This window comes from Semicossyphus pulcher, unplaced genomic scaffold (assembly GCF_022749685.1).
Source record: "Semicossyphus pulcher isolate SPU_LCO1_2020_fin unplaced genomic scaffold, fSemPul1.0.p SCAF_25, whole genome shotgun sequence".
NCBI lineage: Eukaryota > Metazoa > Chordata > Actinopteri > Labriformes > Labridae > Semicossyphus > Semicossyphus pulcher.
In genome coordinates this window covers 3302627-3325999 of record NW_027211699.1, presented here as the reverse complement: position 1 = coordinate 3325999, position 23373 = coordinate 3302627, and the positions used below count along the sequence as shown (strand labels likewise).

Genomic DNA, 23373 nt, shown 5'->3' with positions numbered 1-23373 from the left:
TTACAGTCTTACAGCAACGCTCATGCTTCCTAGCAAACATGGTGTGTTTGGTTTGATTAATCCAGACAAAAACTGGTAACAAATTGTGGCTTTTTAGACATTTAAGAGCCAGACGACTTCGTATAATAGTTGGTGCAAATTGTCATTTATACATTTTGGTTTTTATGTGGATTAAACAAACAAGACATAAGACATATTTTTCCATCTAACACTAACCGTTTTGCTCTGCAACTTTTGACCACTGAGGTGAATATGTTTAACTTCCTGCAGGACGATAAAAGTAGACGAGGGGTTGAGGAAAGCTAAAGGATCAGATGTCAGGGTTTCTGCCAGTGTATTGCAAGCCCAGCAAACCTAACTCCAACCCCTGCCCCGCCTAAGCATCCGGGAGGTTTTTCTTAATGTGTTTAAGCTACAGTTACAGGAAGACAACAAGGTTGGAACTTAGATAAACTGGTTTGAAGCTCACCAGGGAAGTGTGTTGGTTAAATACAAACTCACTAAGGGAAAGCAGCAGGTCTAAAGTCACTGTTCTCTAGCGTTATTGAGCGTAGAGTGACGTTCAACACTTCAACAGGCTAGCGTTGCTTCCAAACGTTAGCTAGCTAGCCACAGATACTTCCAGTATGAAATTTGGGGATATTGTCAAGATCCACATTGAGTTAGCTCAACACTGAGGCAACAAACACATCATCCTCGGTACAGCTGAGCATCCTGGTGTGTTTTGATTAAACTACTTAACATTTTAAACACTGTCGTCATATTTTAGAATATTTTGTGATGCCTGGTCAAATGTTAGCACTGAGCTAATGAATCTGTGGTGTACCTTTTCCCAAATTTCAATCCCAAATTCCGATTCTGCTATCAAATAAACAATTGTAAACTTCTCTGGCGGAAACCCTGAACTCATGTAAACAAGGTGACCTCAACACCAACATCCTTTCCTCATCAAGAGCCGACTCAAAATTTCACTCTTATCAAGTTAAGACAAACAGGAACAATTTACGTTTGGGTAGAAAATGACAAATCAAGACAGTGAAGGAGCCAAAAAGTAAATGACATGGGTAAACTAGGGATAAAACTCCATTTCAGCTCTCGTTTGCAGGAAACCAAAGAGCTAAAGCCTGGATTTAAGGGCCCGTCTAAGGAACGATACAGGGTGTCGCAATTGCAACATTTTAACATCTATACGTATCAAGCTTATCCATCACCTATACAACAGTTCTGTGAATAAAGAGCGGTGAACCCAAAGACATTGACCAAGTAGAAATGTGAGCAGCCAGAAATCCACAGTGAACCTCCACCGGATTCTTGCAGAAAAGTGGAGCCGAGTGTGAAACAGAAATTAATCGATGTGGAAGCTTTCAGGAGGTAAAATCCGATCACGGCAGGTCTCCAGGTTGGATGACGTGCCTCCGATCGTAAGCAGTGTCATCGCTCTCCTCGCCGTCGCTTACTTCGCCCAGACACCTTTCTCTCTCCTCCTCCTCCTCCGTTTCGCTCTCTCGCCTCAGCCGCTCCCGTTCCCTGTCTCTCTCTCTGTAGGAGCGAGGCATCGTGGGAATCTGAGGAGGCAAGGGTAAACACATGAGAACATGCAGACCATGTGTTTAACACTAAGTGACTTTTACACGTTTGCTTTGATCATTTTATCTGAGAACATGAGGACAGGGAGAACTAAATTATCCATGTGCAGATAAGTGACTCCATGCTCAAACCCAATAGCTACAATGTAAGTGGATGTAAGTAGTATCCAAAGAAGAGGTCTATCAACATTTTATGATTTCTGTCCTCTCGATCTACACTTTTAAAGATACATTAATTAATTTTAAAGGTGGGGTATTATGCTAATTTCAAGCTTCATATTTCACTCTGTGATACCTGTGGATTAGCTTAGCATAATTTACAGTTAAATAAACTCCTCATTTTTCTCACACTGGTGCTCTGTGCAGGCCCTCATACAGCCTCTGCCTGAAACGACTCAGTCGGCTCTGTTGCTTTAAGAAACCCCGCCCCTACAAGCCAGCTGTCTTCTGATTGGCCAGCTATCCGAAGCCAGCCGAGGGGGCAGAACTCAGTGTTTGAGGCACGCCTCCTACCCTGTGGCTGAGTTACAGAGCTGTCGGCAAAGAATAAACTGAATTGAAATTAATGTCTGCTGCTTTTGTCCTTTGGAAAAGTAAACACTGATGTTTGTCCTTCACAGCCAAATAAACACTTTCTCCAACACATTCTGAACCAACTTGACGAGCAGAGCTGTTGAGCAAAGAGGTGGGTGGGTGTGTTCTTGAACTGTACCAGGGGCAGGAAGTTCTGCTGTGTTTCGGGCAGATGCCCAAGTATAGAGTGACTCTACTTTTAGCTACAGATTTGAAACTTCACCCACGTTTAGTGTGGACATCCAACATTGTAACATCATATATATGTCTTAAAATGTGAAACAGCATAATAACCCCTCTTTAAAGTTGTTATAGTTCATTTAACATTTGTCATATATTTGGAGGCATTACCTTCCCAACATAATACATGGCTTCATTTGATACCTTGGGAAGAAATAAACCTCATGAACACTACCTAAGTAGAGTTGGTATCTAAACCTAACCAAACTGCGACTGTTTCACAACATTAACCTCGTACTTAGAAACATTTTGGCACCAAAACTCTTTCATAATTTAGGTTAAAATCTAGCCGCTTTCCAAAAAAAATCACAGTACAGTAGGGCAGGACAAGACCGAACTCTCTGAGAGAAAGAAATCCTGCACCGTGGAAGACAATAATGTTGTGTTGATTAGAACCTAAACCGTCCTTTTTCCACAACCGAACCAAAGTAATGTTGATGCCTTAGCCAAAACAAACTGCGACTGTTTCACAACGCTAACCACACACTTGGTGAGGGTTAGGAAAACATCATGGTTTGGGTTCTAATATTAAGACATTGTTGACATAAGGTTTTACACTCTTGGCTTTCTTTGCCAACCGCAGCACAGATGGGCAGATCATGCAGGAATCATTTGGGAAAAGTATTACAACAGTAGTCATGCTAATCCGCTGTTTAACCACAGGCTTCCTAATTCCATTTAAAGGCACGAAGCATTTTATTATTCAACACACAAAATCTTAAAGCACCTGCACAGAGTAAATAAGTTCATGCCTGGAGGATACTTGGATTAATGATAAATTGACTATTAGACTAATCTCATGTACATAGTCTCATATTTCAAGCGTTAACATATCAAAGAGGAACATTCAAAAGTGATATAAGCATAAGAAGCTGGTAGGTACCTGGTTATCGTGGCTGGGCAGGGCGCAGTAGCCCGGCTCCGTCCTGTGGAGGATGCGAGGTGAATGAGTACGGAAAGGTCGGGGCGAGTGGGAGTGGGAGCAGACGGAGCGCGGAGAGGGAGAGCGGATAGAGGGAGGCGACGGAGATCGGACAGAGCGGGCGGGTGAGTAAGTGATGGAGTGGGACTGGGAGAGAACGTGGCTGTGGTGGTTTTGTTTTGGTGGGCGAGGGGAGCGGGGCGGCAGCTCGGGCGGTTTGACAGGCTCTATCAGGTCCATCTCGGTGAGGATCGGGGGCGGGGGGATGAAATCGAGCTCCTCCTCCGGATGGAGCATTGCCATTTCTGCTGCGTCAAGTTCGGCGAGCTCCGCCTTCGATAAGTGGTCCACGATGCCGGCACCGAACGAGTCACCCACCACATTGATGGAGGTACGCATTCTGTCACTGGGATAAACAGTATCAGTGTCAACCAGTGAAACAGAGGGGAATATAATCAACACCTTTGTAACCCCTCGCACAAATGTTACTGTTTAAGAACATCAGAGCATTATTTCCTCCTCATTCCCACACAACCCCCCGCCTATCAGACACCTGACTCACAGCAGCCAGTCGACAGCGATGAGCAGGCTGATGTCCTGAGTAGGCAGGCCCACAGCCGTCAGGATGAGCAGCATGGTAACCAGTCCAGCACTGGGAATACTGGCAGCTCCAACACTGGCCAGGGTGGCAGTCATACTGGGGAGGAAGAGAAGACAACACATTTGTTTTCGCTAAGGATAGGAACTTAAGTTAAGACAAATCAAACTGACAGAGAAATTAGCCAATTTCATCATGACAAATTTGTTTTTGTTAGATATTGTACAGTACTTTAACACGACACAAAGAATGTAGAAGCAGACATGGATGCATGTGTCCTGTGCCTGAGTGAGAGGAAGATATTTGAAAGTAGTTTGTATTTGGGACTTAAAGACCAAAATAAACCAGACAAAGAAAAACATTTTCACACTGTACTATACACACACCATTGTAAATGTGTATGTGTATTGTATCATATCGTATCATATCGTATCGTATCGTATCGTATCGTATCGTATCATATTGTATTGTATTGTATTGTATCGTATCGCATCGTATCATATTGATATCGTATCGTATCGTATTTTATCATATTGTATAGTATTGTTTCATATCGTATCGTATTGTATCGCATCATATCGTATTGTATCATATCGTATCGTATTGTATCGCATCGTATCGTTTTGTATTGTATCGTATCGTTTTGTATTGTATCGTATTGTTTTGTATCGTATCTTATCGTTTTGTATCGTATCGTATCGTATCGTATAGTTTTGTATCGTATCGTATTGTATCGTATCGTTTTGTATAGTATCGTTTTGTATTGAATCGTATCATTTTGTATCGTATCGTATCGTATTGTATCATATCGTATTGTATCATATCATATCGTATTGTATCGTATCGTTTTGTATCGTATCGTATTGTATCATATCATATCGTATTGTATCGTATTGTATCTTATCGTTTTGTATCGTATCGTTTTGTATCGCATCGTATCATTTTGTATCATATCGTATCATATCATATCGCTTTGTATCGTATCGTATCGTTTTGTATCGCATCGTATCGTTTTGTATCGTATTGTATCATATCATATCGTATTGTATCTTATCGTTTTGTATTGTATGGTATCGTTTTGTATGGTATCGTATTGTATCATATCGTATCGTATAATATCGTATTGTATCATATCGTACCGTATAATATCGTATTGTATTGTTTCGTATCATATCGTATCGTATCGTATCGTATAGTTTTGTATCGTATCGTATTGTATCGTATCGTTTTGTATCGTATCGTTTTGTATTGAATCGTATCATTTTGTATCGTATCGTATCGTATTGTATCATATCGTATTGTATCATATCATATCGAATTGTATCGTATCGTTTTGTATCGTATCGTATTGTATCATATCATATCGTATTGTATCGTATTGTATCTTATCGTTTTGTATCGTATCGTTTTGTATCGCATCGTATCATTTTGTATCATATCGTATCATATCATATCGCTTTGTATCGTATCGTATCGTTTTGTATCGCATCGTATCGTTTTGTATCGTATTGTATCATATCATATCGTATTGTATCTTATCGTTTTGTATTGTATGGTATCGTTTTGTATGGTATCGTATTGTATCATATCGTATCGTATAATATCGTATTGTATCATATCGTACCGTATAATATCGTATTGTATTGTTTCGTATCATATCGTATCGTATCGTATCGTATAGTTTTGTATCGTATCGTATTGTATCGTATCGTTTTGTATCGTATCGTTTTGTATTGAATCGTATCATTTTGTATCGTATCGTATCGTATTGTATCATATCGTATTGTATCATATCATATCGAATTGTATCGTATCGTTTTGTATCGTATCGTATTGTATCATATCATATCGTATTGTATCGTATTGTATCTTATCGTTTTGTATCGTATCGTTTTGTATCGCATCGTATCATTTTGTATCATATCGTATCATATCATATCGCTTTGTATCGTATCGTATCGTTTTGTATCGCATCGTATCGTTTTGTATCGTATTGTATCATATCATATCGTATTGTATCTTATCGTTTTGTATTGTATGGTATCGTTTTGTATGGTATCGTATTGTATCATATCGTATCGTATAATATCGTATTGTATCATATCGTACCGTATAATATCGTATTGTATTGTTTCGTATCATATCGTATCGCATCGTATTGTATTGTCTCATATCTTATCATATTGTATTGTATCGGATTGTATTGTATCATGACTTACCCTGCGATTCCCCCTACTTGTCACCTTTAACATTATTTACATGGAATATAAATTGAGAATATGCTTCATAATAAAGTGACACTGTAAAAATGTGGTTTTACACAGGGGTTGACGGACTGCAGAATAGGCGGATGTGAAAATTAAAAGAGAGTCTGGGATGCATTGGCCACATTTGTTTTTTCTTTGTGTAAATGGTATAATGTGCTCACACCAACTGCCTTCAGGGCTGATTTAACTTTTTTATTCAGTCAAATGGTCCAATGAACTTTGTGTGATTGAACCCTAGGAGCCCTAAAGCGATCAGAGCCCATATGATGTATAAACAGTTAAGAACAGGTTTTTATGCTAACTATGGATGAATCTGCCAGCTAATTTATTAGTGGTTCTCTCCAGTGGCGCCACTAAACTGCACACAGTCACTGACAGTGAAAGTGCCAATGTCTGGGCTCACAATGGTTGGAAAATGCCTCATCCCAACATGTTAATGTGGGAGAGTTTCAGTTTAAAACACTCGTCTGAAATTGGTAATGACAGTTTTGGAGAGGATGTTTTGATCCAAACTCCAAACAGTGGATCTGAACGTTCTGTGTAGTTAAACAAACCCATGTGGCATTATCTGTTAAATAAACAAACTTGCAGGGAGTTTTTTCCTGTATTGCATCGGATAAAAAATATAATTTCTTGAAAATCTTAATTGATAATAGACCACATCCCTGGTTGTTAGTGTGAGGACTAAAGGGAAGCAGTGAAAATTAATTTAATGTATCTCAGACTAGTTGACTTTCCATAAGCTAAAAACAGCACAGCTCAGTAAACAAGACATCTAAACTGGACTAAATTAATAGTTTTAGATCATAATAATAATGGCATTTGGCATAAAAAAGTATAGTGAACCATAATTGCATTGTTATTGCACAGATTTTAAAATGAGATGTCCCTCCAGTTATGTTTTCTTGTTGTGCTTCTATCGTTTGTTTTGTCCACAACAAAACAATCCCCTAATGATTCCCGACTTCTTTGGAAATACAAATCTTTAATTCCAAGAAAGCTCCTTGTCGTGACATGTTTGCAGGCATCATCAGTTCATGTTGGTCCCAGATGTAACTGCAGGACACTCTTCTAAACCACACTGGACGATCCTGCTGGTCTGATCTCAGAGCTCTGTGTTGTAGTGCTAATTATCACCCCACAGAGAGCGAGGGATGAAGTGGTACATTCGACAGATTTCCTCAACACACATGGGTCTGATTTAAGAACAATTTCCCCACAGATGATGCAATAGTAAAATTAAATTTGCGAATTTAGTGGTATACAGCCACTGATGAAAGCCATTCAATAAACAACTTCAGAGAGCTGAGCATCATTTATAACCAGAGGCCACAACAGGCAGAGTCGGATCCAAGCAGACTGGATCCAATCAGACATAAATGTTTGGCTGAAACCTCAGCAGTGGGAAACAAGAGCATCTTGGTAGCTGAGTGGTTACAGCGCATGCCACGTATCCGCAACGCAGCGAGTTCCTTATAAACATTGATAACACATCTCCCTCTCTTTTTCTCACAAATTAACAGATACTTTATTGTTATGGGTTTGCCTTTCTTTTTAACAATTCAAATCACCATTTTACTGCCTTAGGATTTGGCATATGTGTGTGCATGTATAAGTACTGGTGTACACAAGAGTGTATATATGTTGTGCATTTAAATTAAGCTTTTTGTATCTTTTATTTATTTATTACCCTTTCTTGATCTTCTGCTTTGAAATGTAGAAAACGTCACCCAACATGTCAATGTACACATTCCTCTTTACAAAATGTTTATAGTTATTGAGCATTTAATAAGAAGCATATTGTTTAAAAAATGCGAAAAGGGTTTAAAGAAACACTTCATTTGCTGCAAAGTACAATTCATTGCAGACCCTTTATGCTCTCTTTAACTGCACTGTTGTTTCTCTGTAAAAAGTTCTCAACTGAAAAAAATCCCCCCAAAAAATTAAGAAAATGTACAAAATAAAAAATATATTTAAAATATACACAAAATTAAAATAAATCTAACAAATAAAGAAAATGCATTAAAAAAGCACCAAAAAAATGGAAAAAATTTGAGAAAAGCACAAAAAAAAAAAGAAAATGCATCAAAAAATCAAAAAAAATTACGAAAATGCACAGAAAAATATATAAGAATTAAGAAAATGTATAAAAAAGTTAAAAAAAAAAGAAAAGAAAATGCACAATTTGTTGATTTTTTTAATTGAGAAAATGCACAGAAAAATCGTAAAAAGAAAAGAAATGGGGAACTCATACCTCATTACTTAAGTGCCATCCTGCAAACTTTTCAGCTGCCAGAAATTCATTTAGTTTTCAAATGTATTTTTAACAGTAAAGACAAAAGGTGACACTACAGATGTAAACTGGCCTGACTCAGTTATAATTGGTTTACCAAAGGGTCTTGTTCTGCAGCACAAAAAATAAAAACAGAAACAACAGAAACAAGACAAAGCATAAACAGCTGCACAGTGGTTACAGGTGTGTTTAAAATGTGTAATAGCAGTTGTGTTACATGGGATTTTATTTCAGATTCTAGTGTCATTGTGGGAAAATGATTTTTGGCCGTAGTCTTTTTTTTAACCATTACTGTAAGTGCATGTGCAATTGATTTAGTGATACATTCCTCTCATGTTTGTGTGTTTTAATGCAATTTGGACTTACACAGTGTGTGGTCTTTAAATATGTCTAAGGCCCGAGTTTCTAACTGGTTTTGGCAAGATTTTATATATTGACAATGAGACCATGTTAACATACGCTCTAGCAAAATAATTCAGGTTTGGAAGTTAACTGGTTGTGTCTGCACGTGTAAAAATCGTATCCTAGTTTAAGAAACATGGATAAGCCCTTGCGTAACATTAAGGCTGGGATGGCGAGAAATCAAGACACAACTGCACACAGATGATCTGAAACCTGATTGTGTTTACAGGGAAATGAAGATCAAGGTTTCTCTTGTTCCGTGTGAACATCATATCCTGAATAAGATCGAAACCAGAATGCAAAATCTGGATACCAACGAGCTTGTTAACGCACTAAATGTTGTGGGCTGACGAACAAAGGGGTGAGTCTGTGGTGAGTCAAACCTCTGAAACAAAGGGCCAACGTTTGGATATTATGAGACACATTTGGCCTCTTAGCGCTCTAACCTCCTCTTAAGGTACTCTCAGTAGCAATGATTTATCATTTGACATTGATGGTTACACCCCTAAGCCTTACCTGACAGTGATGATCTGTCCCCCGTCCAGGCTGATGTCATTCATTTGGGCAATAAAGATGGCCGCCACGGCCTCATACAGCGCAGTGCCGTCCATATTGATGGTGGCGCCAATGGGCAGCACGAAGCGAGTCACGCGCTTATCGATCTTCAGATTCTCCTCCAGGCAGCGGAAGGTGACAGGTAACGTCCCTGCGCTGAGAAGAGAGAACAGACCACACAAGATGTTGAGTTTGGGAGAAAAAAAAGTTGCACATGTACAGAGAGCAGGAGGAAAGTGTTTGCACGAGGACATAAAATGAGTAGACAGGTGTTGAAAGACAAAAGTGCAGAGGTGAGGAGGGAGGTGAGGGGGTGAAAATAAATAAAAAAAGCAGAAGAAATTTGAGTCGGCTGACAGCTCCCTCGTAACAGCTGGTGTCGGCCACTGTTGCAATCCTCCAACATGTGAATTAAAGGAATTTGATTCCCGGCTCCTGCTAAGCTCGGGTCATAATATAATTAGAGAAAACGTTGATAGGATTACCCATATTCACTAAAGCCTCAGTAATGTGCCAAAATGACAGTTGGCTTCAGCAGCAAAGCAGAGTCCCGGGCAGGCCGAGCCAAGCCAGGCAGGACAGAGCAGGGCCAGTTTGGCTAGTGACGGCTAATCCGAAGGCTTAGACATTTACAACACAGGATCTGTCTGACATGGACTTGTCTATGATAGCTGGTGCTTACACATTTGGCTCGGCTGTCCTGATTACTCTGTATTAGCGTAAATACAGAATTTTCCCTTCAGCCGCTCAGATTCAACCCAAATAGCTGAAAGCGAGCAGCAGGCTACGTCAATCAATCATAGTAACTACGGCAGCTGCTCGAGGAAAAGATGTTGTAAAAGAAACATGTGACGCACATGTGTTAACACTTGCCCAAACAGAGAGCTTCCACACACACTCACATACACACTTCCTGCAGGCTCTCCTACCTGCTAGCAGTGCCCAGAGCTGTGATCCAAGCCTGGAAGATTCCAGAGTAGAAAGTGAGGGGGCTCTTCCGGGTGGTGGCGAAGAATATGGCGGGTAGGATCAAGCCGCCGTGGATCACCAGGCCAACGATGACGGTCACCATGTACATGCCCAGCTGCCGGGCAACCACCTCCAGGTCTCCGATGGCAGCAATCTTCCCAGCTATCAGAGAGGCGATGCCGACAGGAGAGTACCTGAGCAAGGAAATAATGACAAATGTCCATTTAAGTTTCACAAGGTGACATTACATTCCAAAGAGAGCCAATACACCATGATGTGAGACAAGGAGTAGCTGTAACGCTGTGAAGCTGAAACCAATGAGTATTATTTTCGAACTATGTAATATAGTCATTAATCACTCTTTATTGCCCACATGTGAATGATTGTAATGTTACTATAAAAATTAGACCTTCTCTTGCAGTCTATTTTTTTAATACCTTTTTTTCTGGGAGATTCAATGTTTACACCCCTTATATGCCAACACTGCTAAAGTTAGCTTGGGAATAGTTTATGATTGCTACAACAAATAACTGGCCCTCAGAGTCCAACACAGAGCACAAACAGTTGTAATAAGTGACGCCCATCCACCCAAACAGGAAAGTTGGGTTACTGGGTTGACATCAACTGGGCTTTGGATGTATTTGGGGACATTTGTGTGGTGTTGTTAGCTAACGTTAGCTTGATCCCTAACACGGATTAATAGCTTACTAGCTTACGCGGCAAAAGCTATTTTGAGTAGATAATGTTTGCAAATTCATCCAGAGTCCTGAGGCTGGATGGTTAGCTAGCTTGGGTTTGCCAGTATCTCTGCTAGCTAACGCTACAAAGTAACCAACACCTGATCCATGCAGCGTAGTAGAGTCAGCGTAATAGAGCTAGCTGGCTAACGTAACCTTGCCTTCCAGCTAATGTTTTCGCCAGTAAAATACTACCTGAGTGGGTGTCTTTTTGTTGTTGTTGTTGTTGTTTTTTGCTTTTTGCCTTTATTAGATAGGACAGCTGAAGAGAGACAGGAAATGTGGGGGTAGAGAGTGGGGGATGACGTCCACCAAATAATCGGCAGGCCGGGAGTCAAGTCAGCAATCAGTGCGTTGAGGACTGTAGCCTCTGTACACAGGGCGCCTGCTCTACCAACTGAGCTAAACCAGTGCCCCTCAAGTGGATGTTTTTGGTGTCTAGCTTGCCAAATTACTTGTCATGTCGTGTCACAGTCTTTTTTTCATCATTATTATTATTATCAAATTATTATCAAATAATTTCAGATAGATATTCTGTTGATCCGGTAACGGCTAATTGTTGCAATCCTAATATCAGCGACAAGTTTGACTATTTCTATATAGTTATTTTTAATGCCTGAAACTGCTGGCGGGGGGGTAGGTGTCAGATTAACTGCACGCTGCCTTTGTTTACATTTTCCAGGGCAAAAATTTAAAGTGAGTGATACTTATGACTGTTAAAGAAAGCAGGATGAGATTTTTTGTTAAACACCACTTAAGCATAAACAGGACAAAATCAGCAAAGATATGAGGTACAGCTTTGTCCACAGAGGGCGCCAAAATCAACACAAACTGAAAGTTCCTCACAGGAGCTTTAACATAAATATAATCTCAATTTACAGATTTTACATAGAAATGTAGAATCTGTAGGCAGGGATGTGGATTTCCAGGAAGGCAAGTGTTCTGTTTGAACTACGCTTGTAGTCCGAGTAATATTGACCAATCACGTATCAGAAGGCTGCGGCGTATGCAGGAAAAACAGTCAGTGTGGACAGCAAAAGCAGGCGGAACGTAATGACATCCCGGCTCCCATCAGCGTGATGTGACGACAATTTAGCTTCTTGTTAATCTCTATAAACAGACATTAGCATGCTAACAGCTAACAATCTGCTCTAGATCAAAAATTAAACTTGAGATAAATTCCCTTGACGCTGTTTCACGAAATCCGTTCAACATTCAGATTTCCCGACTTCCTCGAATGCATCAGATCGTTCCAACCTCTGTTTAACAAATGAGCATTTTAAAAGTTTTCTTCTCCTCTTGAGGACAGACCTGACAAAGCTTCATTTTGACTTCTTACAAATCTGCATCATGATGTTGAAATTTTGGCAAAGCTAAGACCCGTTAATAAGGGTGCGCTGCTGCTGCCCTTCCCTTCATGCTATCATTTCCCCTGCCAAGGAGGACATGTTTTTTCCAGTGCTAATATTTTTATGTAAAATTGTCTTTGATGCTTAAAAACACAAAAATCATGATACAGCGATAATTATTCACTGATTAGTCAATAGCCGGACAATTGTTCAGCAACACCTTTAATAATCCTTCATTAGTTTATGTTTAAGCTTTTGGAAAATGTAAAATATTCCCTCAATCCAGATTCTCAAATGTGAGGATTTAATGTTTTTCTCTGCTCTCTGTCCAAAATATGTTTGGATCGTGGACTAAAAAAAGATATCTGAAGATGTCTCCTCAGGCATAATCCATTTTATTTACGGATTAGGAAGGAAATAAATAACAGCCCTAGAAAGCATTTTTCTTGGCCAGTGGATGCATTCCAGTTTTGGCAGAAAAAACAAAACAAAAGCCGATTCTTTATTTCAATTATCCAAGTGTTACATTTCAGACAAACACCTTATCAATCTTAATTTACTGTCAAAGCAGCAGATTTCATCACTTGACACATTCTTGGATCTCTGGTTTCAAGCTATGGAGTGCAGTTGTTCCTGTTCATGAATACAGGCCGCTGTGGGACGCATGAATTAGATAAGTGTTCCCCTTTAAGCCGCTCCTGGTCCGGTCAGAGCGGGTCCCATCGCGACAGCGGCCTGCTTTAATAGGTCAGCTGCGTGCTGAACCCCGAGCCCTGGCATCCAGCGACAGTTGTTTGGTGGAATATGCCGCGTACATGATTTGATGGATGCGTTCTTTGTATGATACGTGTTTTTGTATACACTGGACTCTGTGTTTGGCTGGATCCAAGTCTCCAGAGTGTTTACACTGAGTGAGTGATCTAGACAAGGATACATCTCCTCTGGTGTCCAGCTGCACATGGAGATGGCCTCGGAGAGCCGCGAGACAAGCATCCTGCTGTTTTTCTTCCAACCGCCTACCCTCTTCCCCCTTCCCTTCCCGTCCCTCCTTTGAGTGCTACTATCCTCTCTTTCTCTGTGCGACTACCCGGGGACCTGCGAAGCCTCAAACCGTGTACTACTCTCAGAAGACATGCTCTCACATGCATCTCTCCACGTCCCGCCGTCCCTTCCTCCCTCCCACATCTGCTTTCTGCTCTATTGCCAAGTGGTTCCTCTGCCGTCGGTGGATCCATTACATTTTGGAGATCTCCCCTGGGACCCTGCAAACATTGTTCCTCCTGCTACTCCCAAGCATACCACAGACTCCAGCATGTGCCAGGGAAGCCCTCTCTCTTTCTCTTCCATCTGTCCGTGTCCTTCACTAACACACTTCTCCTCTGCCTTTCCCTCCTGCCCAGCCTCCGACGTCTGACACTGCTGCTCGTTCCCACAATTTGTACAAAAACCTCGCCTTATCCATCACTGTCACCGACCCCTCTGTGTTGTATCTCCAGAATGTCAAAGCAATGCAGCCGTTGGCCCACATGAGCAAAAAAGGAGACACAAACACCGAGGGGGAAAAGAAAATACTCACCACATGATCATGGAAACCATCGTCATGATGATCTCGTTGAGGATGTTGAAGAAGTCGCACATGACCTTCCCCCGCTCGCCCATGCGGCCCATGCAGATCCCGAAGGTGATGAAGAAGCCGATCAAGCCTTGAGGAAGACACAAAGCAGAGTGTGACGGGAAAGTCCTCAAAGCGAACGAGCTTTCGAAGAAGAAACATCAGCTCACCGAGGACGTTCATGCCCCATTTGTATTCCAGTTTCTTCCTGCTCACTATGACGGGCTCAGTTTGGTTTGATGCAGCGACTGGCTCCTTTTTCAGCACCGTCTGAACCTGAAGGGACAACAGAACGACATTCAGATTAATCAGAGGTTATTTGGACTCCGACTGAACCAAAATGTTTCCGATTCAAACACCAAAACCCTAATTTTGTAACTCACTATGTGTGTAAGCAACAGTAGCTTGGCGGTGGCCAAATAACCCGAGAACAAGAGGTTCTCAATTAAAGAAAAGAAAGGGAAAGAAAAGTGGTACAAGAAGGTTGAAAGGGTAAGGCCAAGTCCTTCCTGCAAAAGCAATTACGCCTTTTATGACTTCAATGAATCCCCCGATGAGTGCAAACAAAAGAGGCAGTAAAGCAGACAGAAAGGAGATGGGAAGAAAAGGCATAACGAAAAGAAGGAAAAGAAACAGAGAATACCGCAGGGAGGAGAAGAGAGAGTGCAAGTCTGTAAGCAGATGCCGTAACCGTGGTAAACAAGGATGTAGCATTACAGATGTAAAGAGATTAGCAGCAGCAGAAGGGCTGACCCTCACCCGGTCCGACACAGACGACTACTTCTAATCGTTCAGACGCACAGAACGGAGAGGAGAGGGACAAACATGATGATTGAGATTTGGATTATGGTTTAAAAGTGACCAGCTTGGACAAACAGTGGCTGCATACTGAGCATGTTTATTACTAGTAATATCTCACCTTTTGCACTATTATTATTATTACCTCCACCAAAGCAATACAAATTATATTCTTAAAGGTTTGGAAATGCATGTATTTAGACAAATGTAGTGGTTTTACGTGCAGATTTGCGTATTAGGGAAGACTGTTGGCCTTGGCAGAGATTCAGTGCCCTCAGACTGCCCTGTTAGCTTCATTTATAAATATCTTTATCACTCAAAGACTGTATATATAGATAGACAACGCGTCTCCATCTACTCTCATTGTACAAAATTGAAGCCAAAAAACCCCCGTGATTGGCGCTGCCAGAGTTCGGCCGCCGTAGCCACTTCCGCTAACCAAAACACACACTTAAAGTACAGAAAAAAAAGATCCCGCACGTCGGCGTGTTTAACAGCAGAACAGCTTCTTGTGTTGGTCTGAAGCAGACGTTCACAGATATGTAAACATCAATGCCTGTAGTGATTGTTTTAGTTACGTCTCCTCTCGCTGTTCCTCCTCTACTCTGCTAATCTGGAACAGATCGGCTGCAGGAGCTGGATTTGTCAACAGAGCTGTCAATCATCCTTTTGACAGCATCAAATAAATACTTAGAGCTAAACTTGCCAGAAAAATGAACACTTGGAAGTAAATCAGCAGGATAAAAACTAACTATAATGACAGAAACCATGTCTGAGAAACATGTATTTGACGTGAATTTTGATTTTATAGTTTGACTCATGTCCCATCTGTTAACATGGAGGAGGCGGGCTTTATGACCTATACTGCAGCCAGTCAGCAGGGGGCGATAGAGAGGGTTTGGCTTCACTTTTAGGGAGCTGTTATGTCGTCCATCTTTTTATACAGTCTATGATTTCAACCAACGATTCCTTATGGAAATGATTTATTACAACAAGAAAAAGTGCAAGCCTGCAAATGAAAATTGCCTAAAGTAATATCTTCTTTTATATTAAAAAAATAGTAAAATCTTTCAGTTGCAATGGTAAGAAATTCAGAAGAAGAAACAGCACACATTTGAGAAGCTGTCACCCGGAATCTTTACTGTATAACTAGAAAAATAACAATGTCATAGATTTAATTCTTGTTTCACTGAGCCTCTTGCGTTGCCTTTTCTTTTTATTTCAGGAGCTCTGCTTGTATTTGCCTTCAAAAAAATGTCATCTTTGACTTGACGATTACACTTCAAAGGTTACCCTCTTAAACAGAAAGCAACCTTGACTTTTGGTCCCTTTGAAGCCAAAACCTTTTGAGTCAAATCACTCATCACGGTCACATGAAGGAAACATTGTTTGGAGTTTGGAGGACGAACAAACTCTCTGGAGAAAGCGTCAGTCGTTAACAACTCGGGTAATACCTTGAACAGACAATTGACTTCAAAAGTGGCCTTTAAGGTTCAAAGACAGGGATTTTTTTGATGCTTGAGTCAACTTTATAAGATTAGAATTTGGATATTTGCTGTTGACAATTGTTGCGTAACAAATTCCACATCAAGGTCCATAAAGCAGCTGTTAGGGAGCTTTAGCTCAGTCGTTCCCAAAGGTTGTTTTACAAAGGAACATCTTCCTCATTCACAAGGTGCGTGAATTTGAGATATAAGGGTTTAGAGAGAGAGGTTTTCCCTTACTAAAGCAGTTCAATTTTTTGTGGTCTGAAGAGATAAAACACTACAGTACGTCACGAAAAAAGCAAGCAAAGTTTGTAAAAAGTCAAAAAAATAATCCCAATCCCAGTTTTCATTTAACATCCCCTCATTCATACAATATTCATACATCCTGAAAGTGTGCATGAATGAAAACAGTTCCCACTGTATGTTTCAGATGCTGAGGTTACCTGTTGGAAGCAGGCCTGCACCAGGTTCTCAGGGAAAAGGTTTCTGAGCAGGTCGAGGAAGGCGTCCAGGCTGCTGACCTCCTGGTTCTTTGGGGTCGAGCCTGACGCACCTGACCTCAGTTTGGGGTTCCCCGGATGGATCCCCAACACCAGAATGACCCCGAGGATGGCAGCGATTATGGTGGTGGACATGTAGTACACCATGGCTCTGCTACCCATTCTGCCACTGGATTTGGCATCTAGACCAGCCAGCCCTGAAGGAGAAACATGGCCATCAGGTTTTTAGACTTAACATGATGTACACAGTGGTTATAAACTGGTCTAAATAAGCTAACTCCAGGAGGCTAATGTTTGGACATTTAACATGTTTGTTTTTGAGTCTGACTGTTATCAATAAAGTTAAGAGGGAAAAACTTTACCTTATGGTACAGAGACAGAAGACAAAGAAAAGGGCTTGAGAAAGAAGTTTTCACTGTTTAAGGCAAATATTGGCAGGTTGCTAAAAACAAATTCCAGGGGCCAGGGAGTAAAAGGAGGCTAATTTTTTGCTAGGCCTTTGATCTGTGGAAACTATTACTTTTCATCAAACCACAGCTGAAACTGAAAGGAAAAAGGATTTTGCATATACAATGGCCACTGGCTATGTTAGCCAAAAAGCTATTAGCGGAGCTATTAGCCACGGAGCCAACAATACCAAAATTACTTTTAAAATGCTAACGTATGAATGTGGTTTTTTTTTATGTAAGCATGTTAACACACTGACATTTAGCATTTTTGATTGATACAGTTAGCATGGTAAAATGCAAATATTAACCATGCCTTGTTAGCATTTAGCCAACAATATTGGCATTACCCTTAATATGACACTCTGTGATACCTTAGCATAATTTACAGTTTAAAAAACTCATCATTTTTCTCACTCTGGTGCTCTGTGCAGGCCCTCATACATACAGCCTCTGCCTGAAACGACTCAGTCAGCTCTGTCTCTTTAAGAAACCCCAACTCTACAAGTCCGCTTTCTTCTGATTGGCCAGCTATCCAAAGCCTGCTGACGTCACAAAGTGCGATGTGTAAAAAAACTGTGTGAAACCTGAGCTGAGAAGCCTGGGGATTACTCCAACATACTTTTACCTACAGAAGTGAAACTTCACCCAGGTTTAGTCTGGAAATCCAACATTGTAACATTATATATATATGTCTTAAAATGTGAAACAGCATAATACCACTCCTTTAAAGCAATTCGTTTCAGAGGTATCTCATCATAAACCAAACCAGCTAGCTTAATACCGACCAAATCAATTTGTGTACACATTGGCTTAGGCTGAGTGTGTAGTGGCTCACCTGTGATGAGGCTGGAGATGATTAGAGGCAGGATGAGCATCTTCAGCATCCTCATGAGGATGTCTCCTGGGAAGGAAATCATAGTGAGGGCGCTGCTGTCCCTCACCCTCATGTACCGCAGCAGCATCCCAAACACTGTGCCCATAACAACACCTGAAGATAGGAAATAGTGTTGTAATACTCTCTGAAATTGATGTATTGAACCAAAATAAATTTGCAAATGTATGCCACAATAAGTTTCCGACACCATTCAAAGGTCCCCTTGCCTTAAAGAGTGGTTCATTAGTTTTGGTTCTAGCAGGGAGTTTTAGATTCCCACTATGACCTAAGATTTTATGTGAACTCACTGGCCTACTTCCCACCAAAAAAAGTGTTATTACAGCTGACTATAAGACCCTCTGACAAATGAGAACTGTCTACTGTACGTAAACGGCTTTAAATCTGGGTGACAAATGAACGACAAAAATAACACACTTCTTGGCCTTGCAGGGTTTTTTTTTTTGGACAAGAATCGCAACTATGCAGAAACATACCGAAGTGTTTACAGAGGCAAACTAATGTGAACAACAAGCAAAAGTTTTCTCATGGGAAAATCATCATGGGGTCTTTACATTCAGGATTTGCACTGATAATATTTGCAACAGACTGCAGCAATAAAACTGACCTCAAATAGAATTTTTGGTGTGTTAAATTATGCTAACCAAAAACTGAAAATATGTCTTTTGTTGAAATGTTTCTTGGGGTCATTTTCAACAACTGCAATCCAGCTTTCACGACTTGAGGGCTGCAGGATCAGGATATATTCCTAGCCTGTGTTTCCAGGTTTATGCATACCCAAAACTGTGAGTCCCAGTAGCAGGTTGTGGGTGTTCCGGCTGCAGTGGCCAGCATCTTTATACGCGACGTCTGTGTTGTCATCTCGCTGGTTTTCTTCTTTCTCCTTCACCTTGTTTGTGTTGGACTGGTTAGCTGTTGCCTGGTTTGTCATCCTGCCTGTAGGGACAGTTATACAGATGGGATCACCGCTGGCCTGCACAGTATTCAGTGTTAATGGTGCATCCTTGGAACTTCACTGATTTGACCATCTCAACAAAGCATTCTTCTCTGGTGGCTAGTTAGGACTCATAATGTTTTCTGGGTAGCTGTACCTAGAGGGGGATAAACATGGCAACCTACCAATCAATCACACTCCAGGAATGACCTTTGACTATCTTGGTTTGGGTTGGGGATGTAAAGAACTTCAGGCAACCCAAACACAGCAGGCAATGACTAAACAGGACATGAAGAAACATCTCAAGAGATGTAATCTGTAATCATCCACACAATGGAAAACACAGAAACCGCCAGAATCTAAATACAGCTCTAGATAGAGTTGCTGATATAGCTGATGATTGCCGTGATTGGTCAGCTAGGAGCCATGAGATGTGACCCCTTGGCTGTCTGAGCATCTGGGATGGACAGGTCTTGAGTGGAAGTTAATTGTTGGTTAAATCCACACTGGAAGAGTATAGGCAAGAACTAGACTAAAGGTCTGCAGCCATGCCAGCAGCCAAGTGAAGCTGTACTTAAAGACAGCTGTGATTTAAGCTTTTAACATCCACACGCTACGGCTCCCCCAATGTCTGTCAAGGTTTTTGGTCATGGTAGTTCTAACTTTAATCCAAAAGGCAAAAAAAACCCAACAGTTTTTTCAGTTCTGAAGAGGCCTTTCACCTCACAGATTAGAGGTAAAACATCTTCAAGAACTTCAACCAAGTACAGTTGCCTTTTAGATTGAATGGATGAAATTTAGAACACCCCCAATCACAATGCCAACATGCTGTTCCAACATTTTATTTCTCGCATGCTAACATTTGATGATTAGCCCCAGACTCAAAGTGCAGCTGAGGGTGGTGGAAATGTCATTTATTTGCTGGTTGTAAACTGAATGTCCTGAAGAAGTTACATTTTTGACCCAACGATGGCCCTTGATAAAACGTTAGAGGTTTACCAAAGTTCTCCTGAGGAAGCCATCAATGTTTGTACCAAAGTGTTAACCACATGGCTCCTATAGCACAGAGGAGTCAGGGAACACATTGTATGACAACCATAAATATTTGTATGTGGCAATTTGGAGCCAATCCAACTGGTAGATGTTGGATAAGTGTAACTTTTGTCCTACTGGTAACGCCAAATGAGAAGCCAGGAGATCGCCAAAAACTCTCTTTTGACTTATCCTCTTGGCTGCCTTCACATCTGTAACTGATTTCATGGAAATCTTTCCAATGGTTGTTTAGATATTTCACAGAAAAACGTAAAAAGAAGACAGGGTATCACCAATGTTATTAAGATTTTAAGGCGATCAGAAGTGTTTGTACAAAATGCCACGTCTATCAATACAATAGTCATTGAGACATTTCAGTCTAGACCACAGGGCTAGCATTGTTACGACGGATAATCTGTCACGGAAGAAATTTAAGTTTGATGAACGTCCAAATGTAATTCAGTAGCATATATGATCAGAAAAGATGCAGCCAAATGCAGAAAAAGTTAGATATCATTAAGTTGTGAGTGATTACACTACTTGATTTAACAATCAGCCTTAAGACATATCACTTGGACAAACAACTCTCCAATAAACACCTGTCATTTGTTAATAATTGTCATTCAAAGTCTCTTAGCTCCTCTGCATCAACACAGGGTTATAATAGCTGCAATGAGATATTCCTTCCAGACAAAGTCATCACCTTCGACAAGAAGAAAGCGTCAGCGAGTAAGAATGTGTCTGCTGTCCAAAATCACCACACATTTCTACTCAACAGGGAGAATTTCAAGAGACCCCATCACCATTATCTCTAAACATTAATCCTATATAAACACATCTGGACGGCAGCGCAGCCATGCCAGATCTCTGTCAAAAGTATAAATGTCACATTTACAAACAGTCTGACTCAGTGAGACAATTGCAATCAGGCATGTTATCATCCATCAGCTGAGCAGATTGCATTTTCTAAAGCCCCGGGGATACAATGGCACACATTCACAGAAATGCAGTATGCAAGTGGGAGCACAAAAAATGTTACCTACTAGTTGGTCTGCTTTTACACTTTCACCTCCACTCTCTCATCTTCTACTCTATCCGGCCATATCTCTGCCCCTCTCCAGTCTCCGCAACAGTCTCTAGTCCAGGCACAAAGGCGGATTGCCAGTCTGAGCTGAAATTGTATATTTTGGGGGCGGAGAATGTCCTGCTAAGTTTCAATTGCAGAGAATTAATCCTCGGTGAACGGCGCCCGGAGAAGAGGAGGGGGAGGCTGAACCACTGCTAGTAGTCTCCACAAATCCTCTTTCCAATCCTTATGTCATTCTTAGCATGAATGTTGTTTGGTAATATCAGACGACCACATATGCTTAAGTTGTATTGCAGTCTAACATGGGATGGGGAGGGGGTAAATCCTTCTCCAAGCCTTTATATCAAACAATAGACTCGTAGACAATGTTATACTTCAAAAGCAACTCAAGGTTCAAGGTATTAGACCCTTCCTTTTTAGGTTTATATGGTTCTCATACTTGTTGGGCGAATGGGACGGATCATCACGCTTAGATAAAAGTATTTGGCAATGCAGGTTATTCTGTGATGATATCTAACTATAAAGGAATTCGGTCAGTCTGTTTTTCCGTCTGTAGTTCAAATTTCCTAGACAACCGCTCCTCACATCGACTTCACAGTTGGTAGATGTATTTCTGAGGACCGAAGGTAGACCAGTGTTCAATTTGGCAGCCAACAGAACTGCTTGTCTGAAGAGGGTGTGCATTTGCAGAGGCATGGGCTCCAAACTGCCATGCCCCTATGCAAAAACACCCATTTGCACCATTGAATTGGTCCAACTCTTGTTTATTGCTACTTCTTCTACACATTTTGAGTAATCCCCCCCAATCTTGGTGCAGAACAAGTCTGGACAAAGCCTGGAACTATAAAGGGAGGAATCCCTGTCTGTATGTGTATGACTGTCCTTGCTGTTTCTCAAGGAAATTGAATACCAAGGTTCTAACAGTGCAAGCAGCACTTCAAAGGAGCCAAGCAATCGGCCCATTTGAAAGGGTACATGCTCTCAAATGATATGCCTCAAACGAGTACTGCATTAGGGTCTTCTGACTTTACATGTATGACAAAATCTAAGCCCTCGTTACATGTATTAGAGTTTAAAATAAGGATGATTGTCATCCCCTCCAGCAGTGAAAGCTGGAAATTAAACCTTTGTTTCCTGAGCAGGTCAGATGGAGGCCCTGACATAATGAAGCAACAGCATGTGTCCTGCGAGGAGGGCGGCGCTGAGGAGTATAAGCTGCAAGGACACACTCAAGGACCTGAAACCGCTCTGCAAATCTGTCTTCCTTCTCCAACAGACAGATTATTTTCCTGCTCCAGGAAATGTAAGAGCTGCCTTGAGAAAACACGTAGTTGGCCTCTAGGAACCAGCTCTTGTTGGGCTGTCCTGGTGGCTCCGTCAAACCGAGGAAATTCAAGGCTATTTATAACCTTGTAGGGTTGCTTTTGACACAATAGCTTTTAGTGTCTTGCCTGAAAAGTACTTACCAGTTTATAGGCACACAAGAAACAGATGCCGATCGGACTATCAGACTACAAGCCAGGAAAGGACCGACCGAACACATGCCTGTTACATCACATTACAGCTTAGCATCCCTAATAAAACACAGCAAGTCAAGTCAGCAGGTTCAGACTGTTTGGACTGGCAGCTTACAGTAAATCCTGGACTTTCGTAGCAACATGACACAGGTATTACTACTCTGCCAGGTAGGCTGCGGTCCAGAAGGCATTCCCCTTTGAAGGGAAGTCTTTGAGACAGAACATATGTTAGTGATGAAAGCCGAAGCACAAGGATGAAGGTAGAGGGACTTCAAAGTGAGTCAAGCAAAGAGCAAAGAAACAAGGACGTACCTCCCGCTGGTAAGGTATTGACGGCTCGTAGGCCAAATACAGCCACAAGACAGAAAGTCTCCAACAGTTTCAAAGTAATGGCGACTGGATAAACATCACGGTAATCAATCTAAATACTCTACAAGTCCCTCAGATGTGTGACGATTTTCTCCGCGGTGCGTGATAACCATCACAATCAGTCCCCACATGTAGCCATGTACTTACGACACATCTTCTTAATCGTCATGGTTTCCACGACCACGGGCCACGATAACAGAATGAG

General features: G+C 41.2%; 1 protein-coding gene across 1 annotated transcript; it reads right to left on the bottom strand.

Annotated features, from left to right (window-relative positions):
* Positions 1-1382: 1382 nt before the first annotated feature.
* slc1a9 (solute carrier family 1 member 9) lies at positions 1383-23337 on the bottom strand. Its single transcript, XM_069675861.1, has 11 exons — positions 23316-23337; positions 19007-19165; positions 18173-18325; positions 16832-17085; positions 14274-14379; positions 14068-14194; positions 10366-10599; positions 9398-9592; positions 3884-4018; positions 3283-3727; positions 1383-1565 (listed from the first exon to the last, which is right to left on the bottom strand). Exons 1-11 carry the CDS (start codon positions 23335-23337, stop codon positions 1383-1385), a joined length of 2013 nt encoding a protein of 670 aa, XP_069531962.1.
* Between the last annotated feature and the right edge of the window lie 36 nt (positions 23338-23373).

What these genes read in the sequence shown, in the direction of transcription:
- slc1a9 (XM_069675861.1), bottom strand. Translation starts at nt 23,337, where the DNA reads ATGACGATTAAGAAGATGTGTC. An exon ending in ACTGGGACTCACAGTTTTGG is followed by an intron (nt 18,326 to 19,006) that starts GTATGCATAAAC and finishes TCCTATCTTCAG; the next exon opens with GTGTTGTTATGGGCACAGTG. An exon ending in GCTCTGGGCACTGCTAGCAG is followed by an intron (nt 9,593 to 10,365) that starts GTAGGAGAGCCT and finishes CTCTCTTCTCAG; the next exon opens with CGCAGGGACGTTACCTGTCA.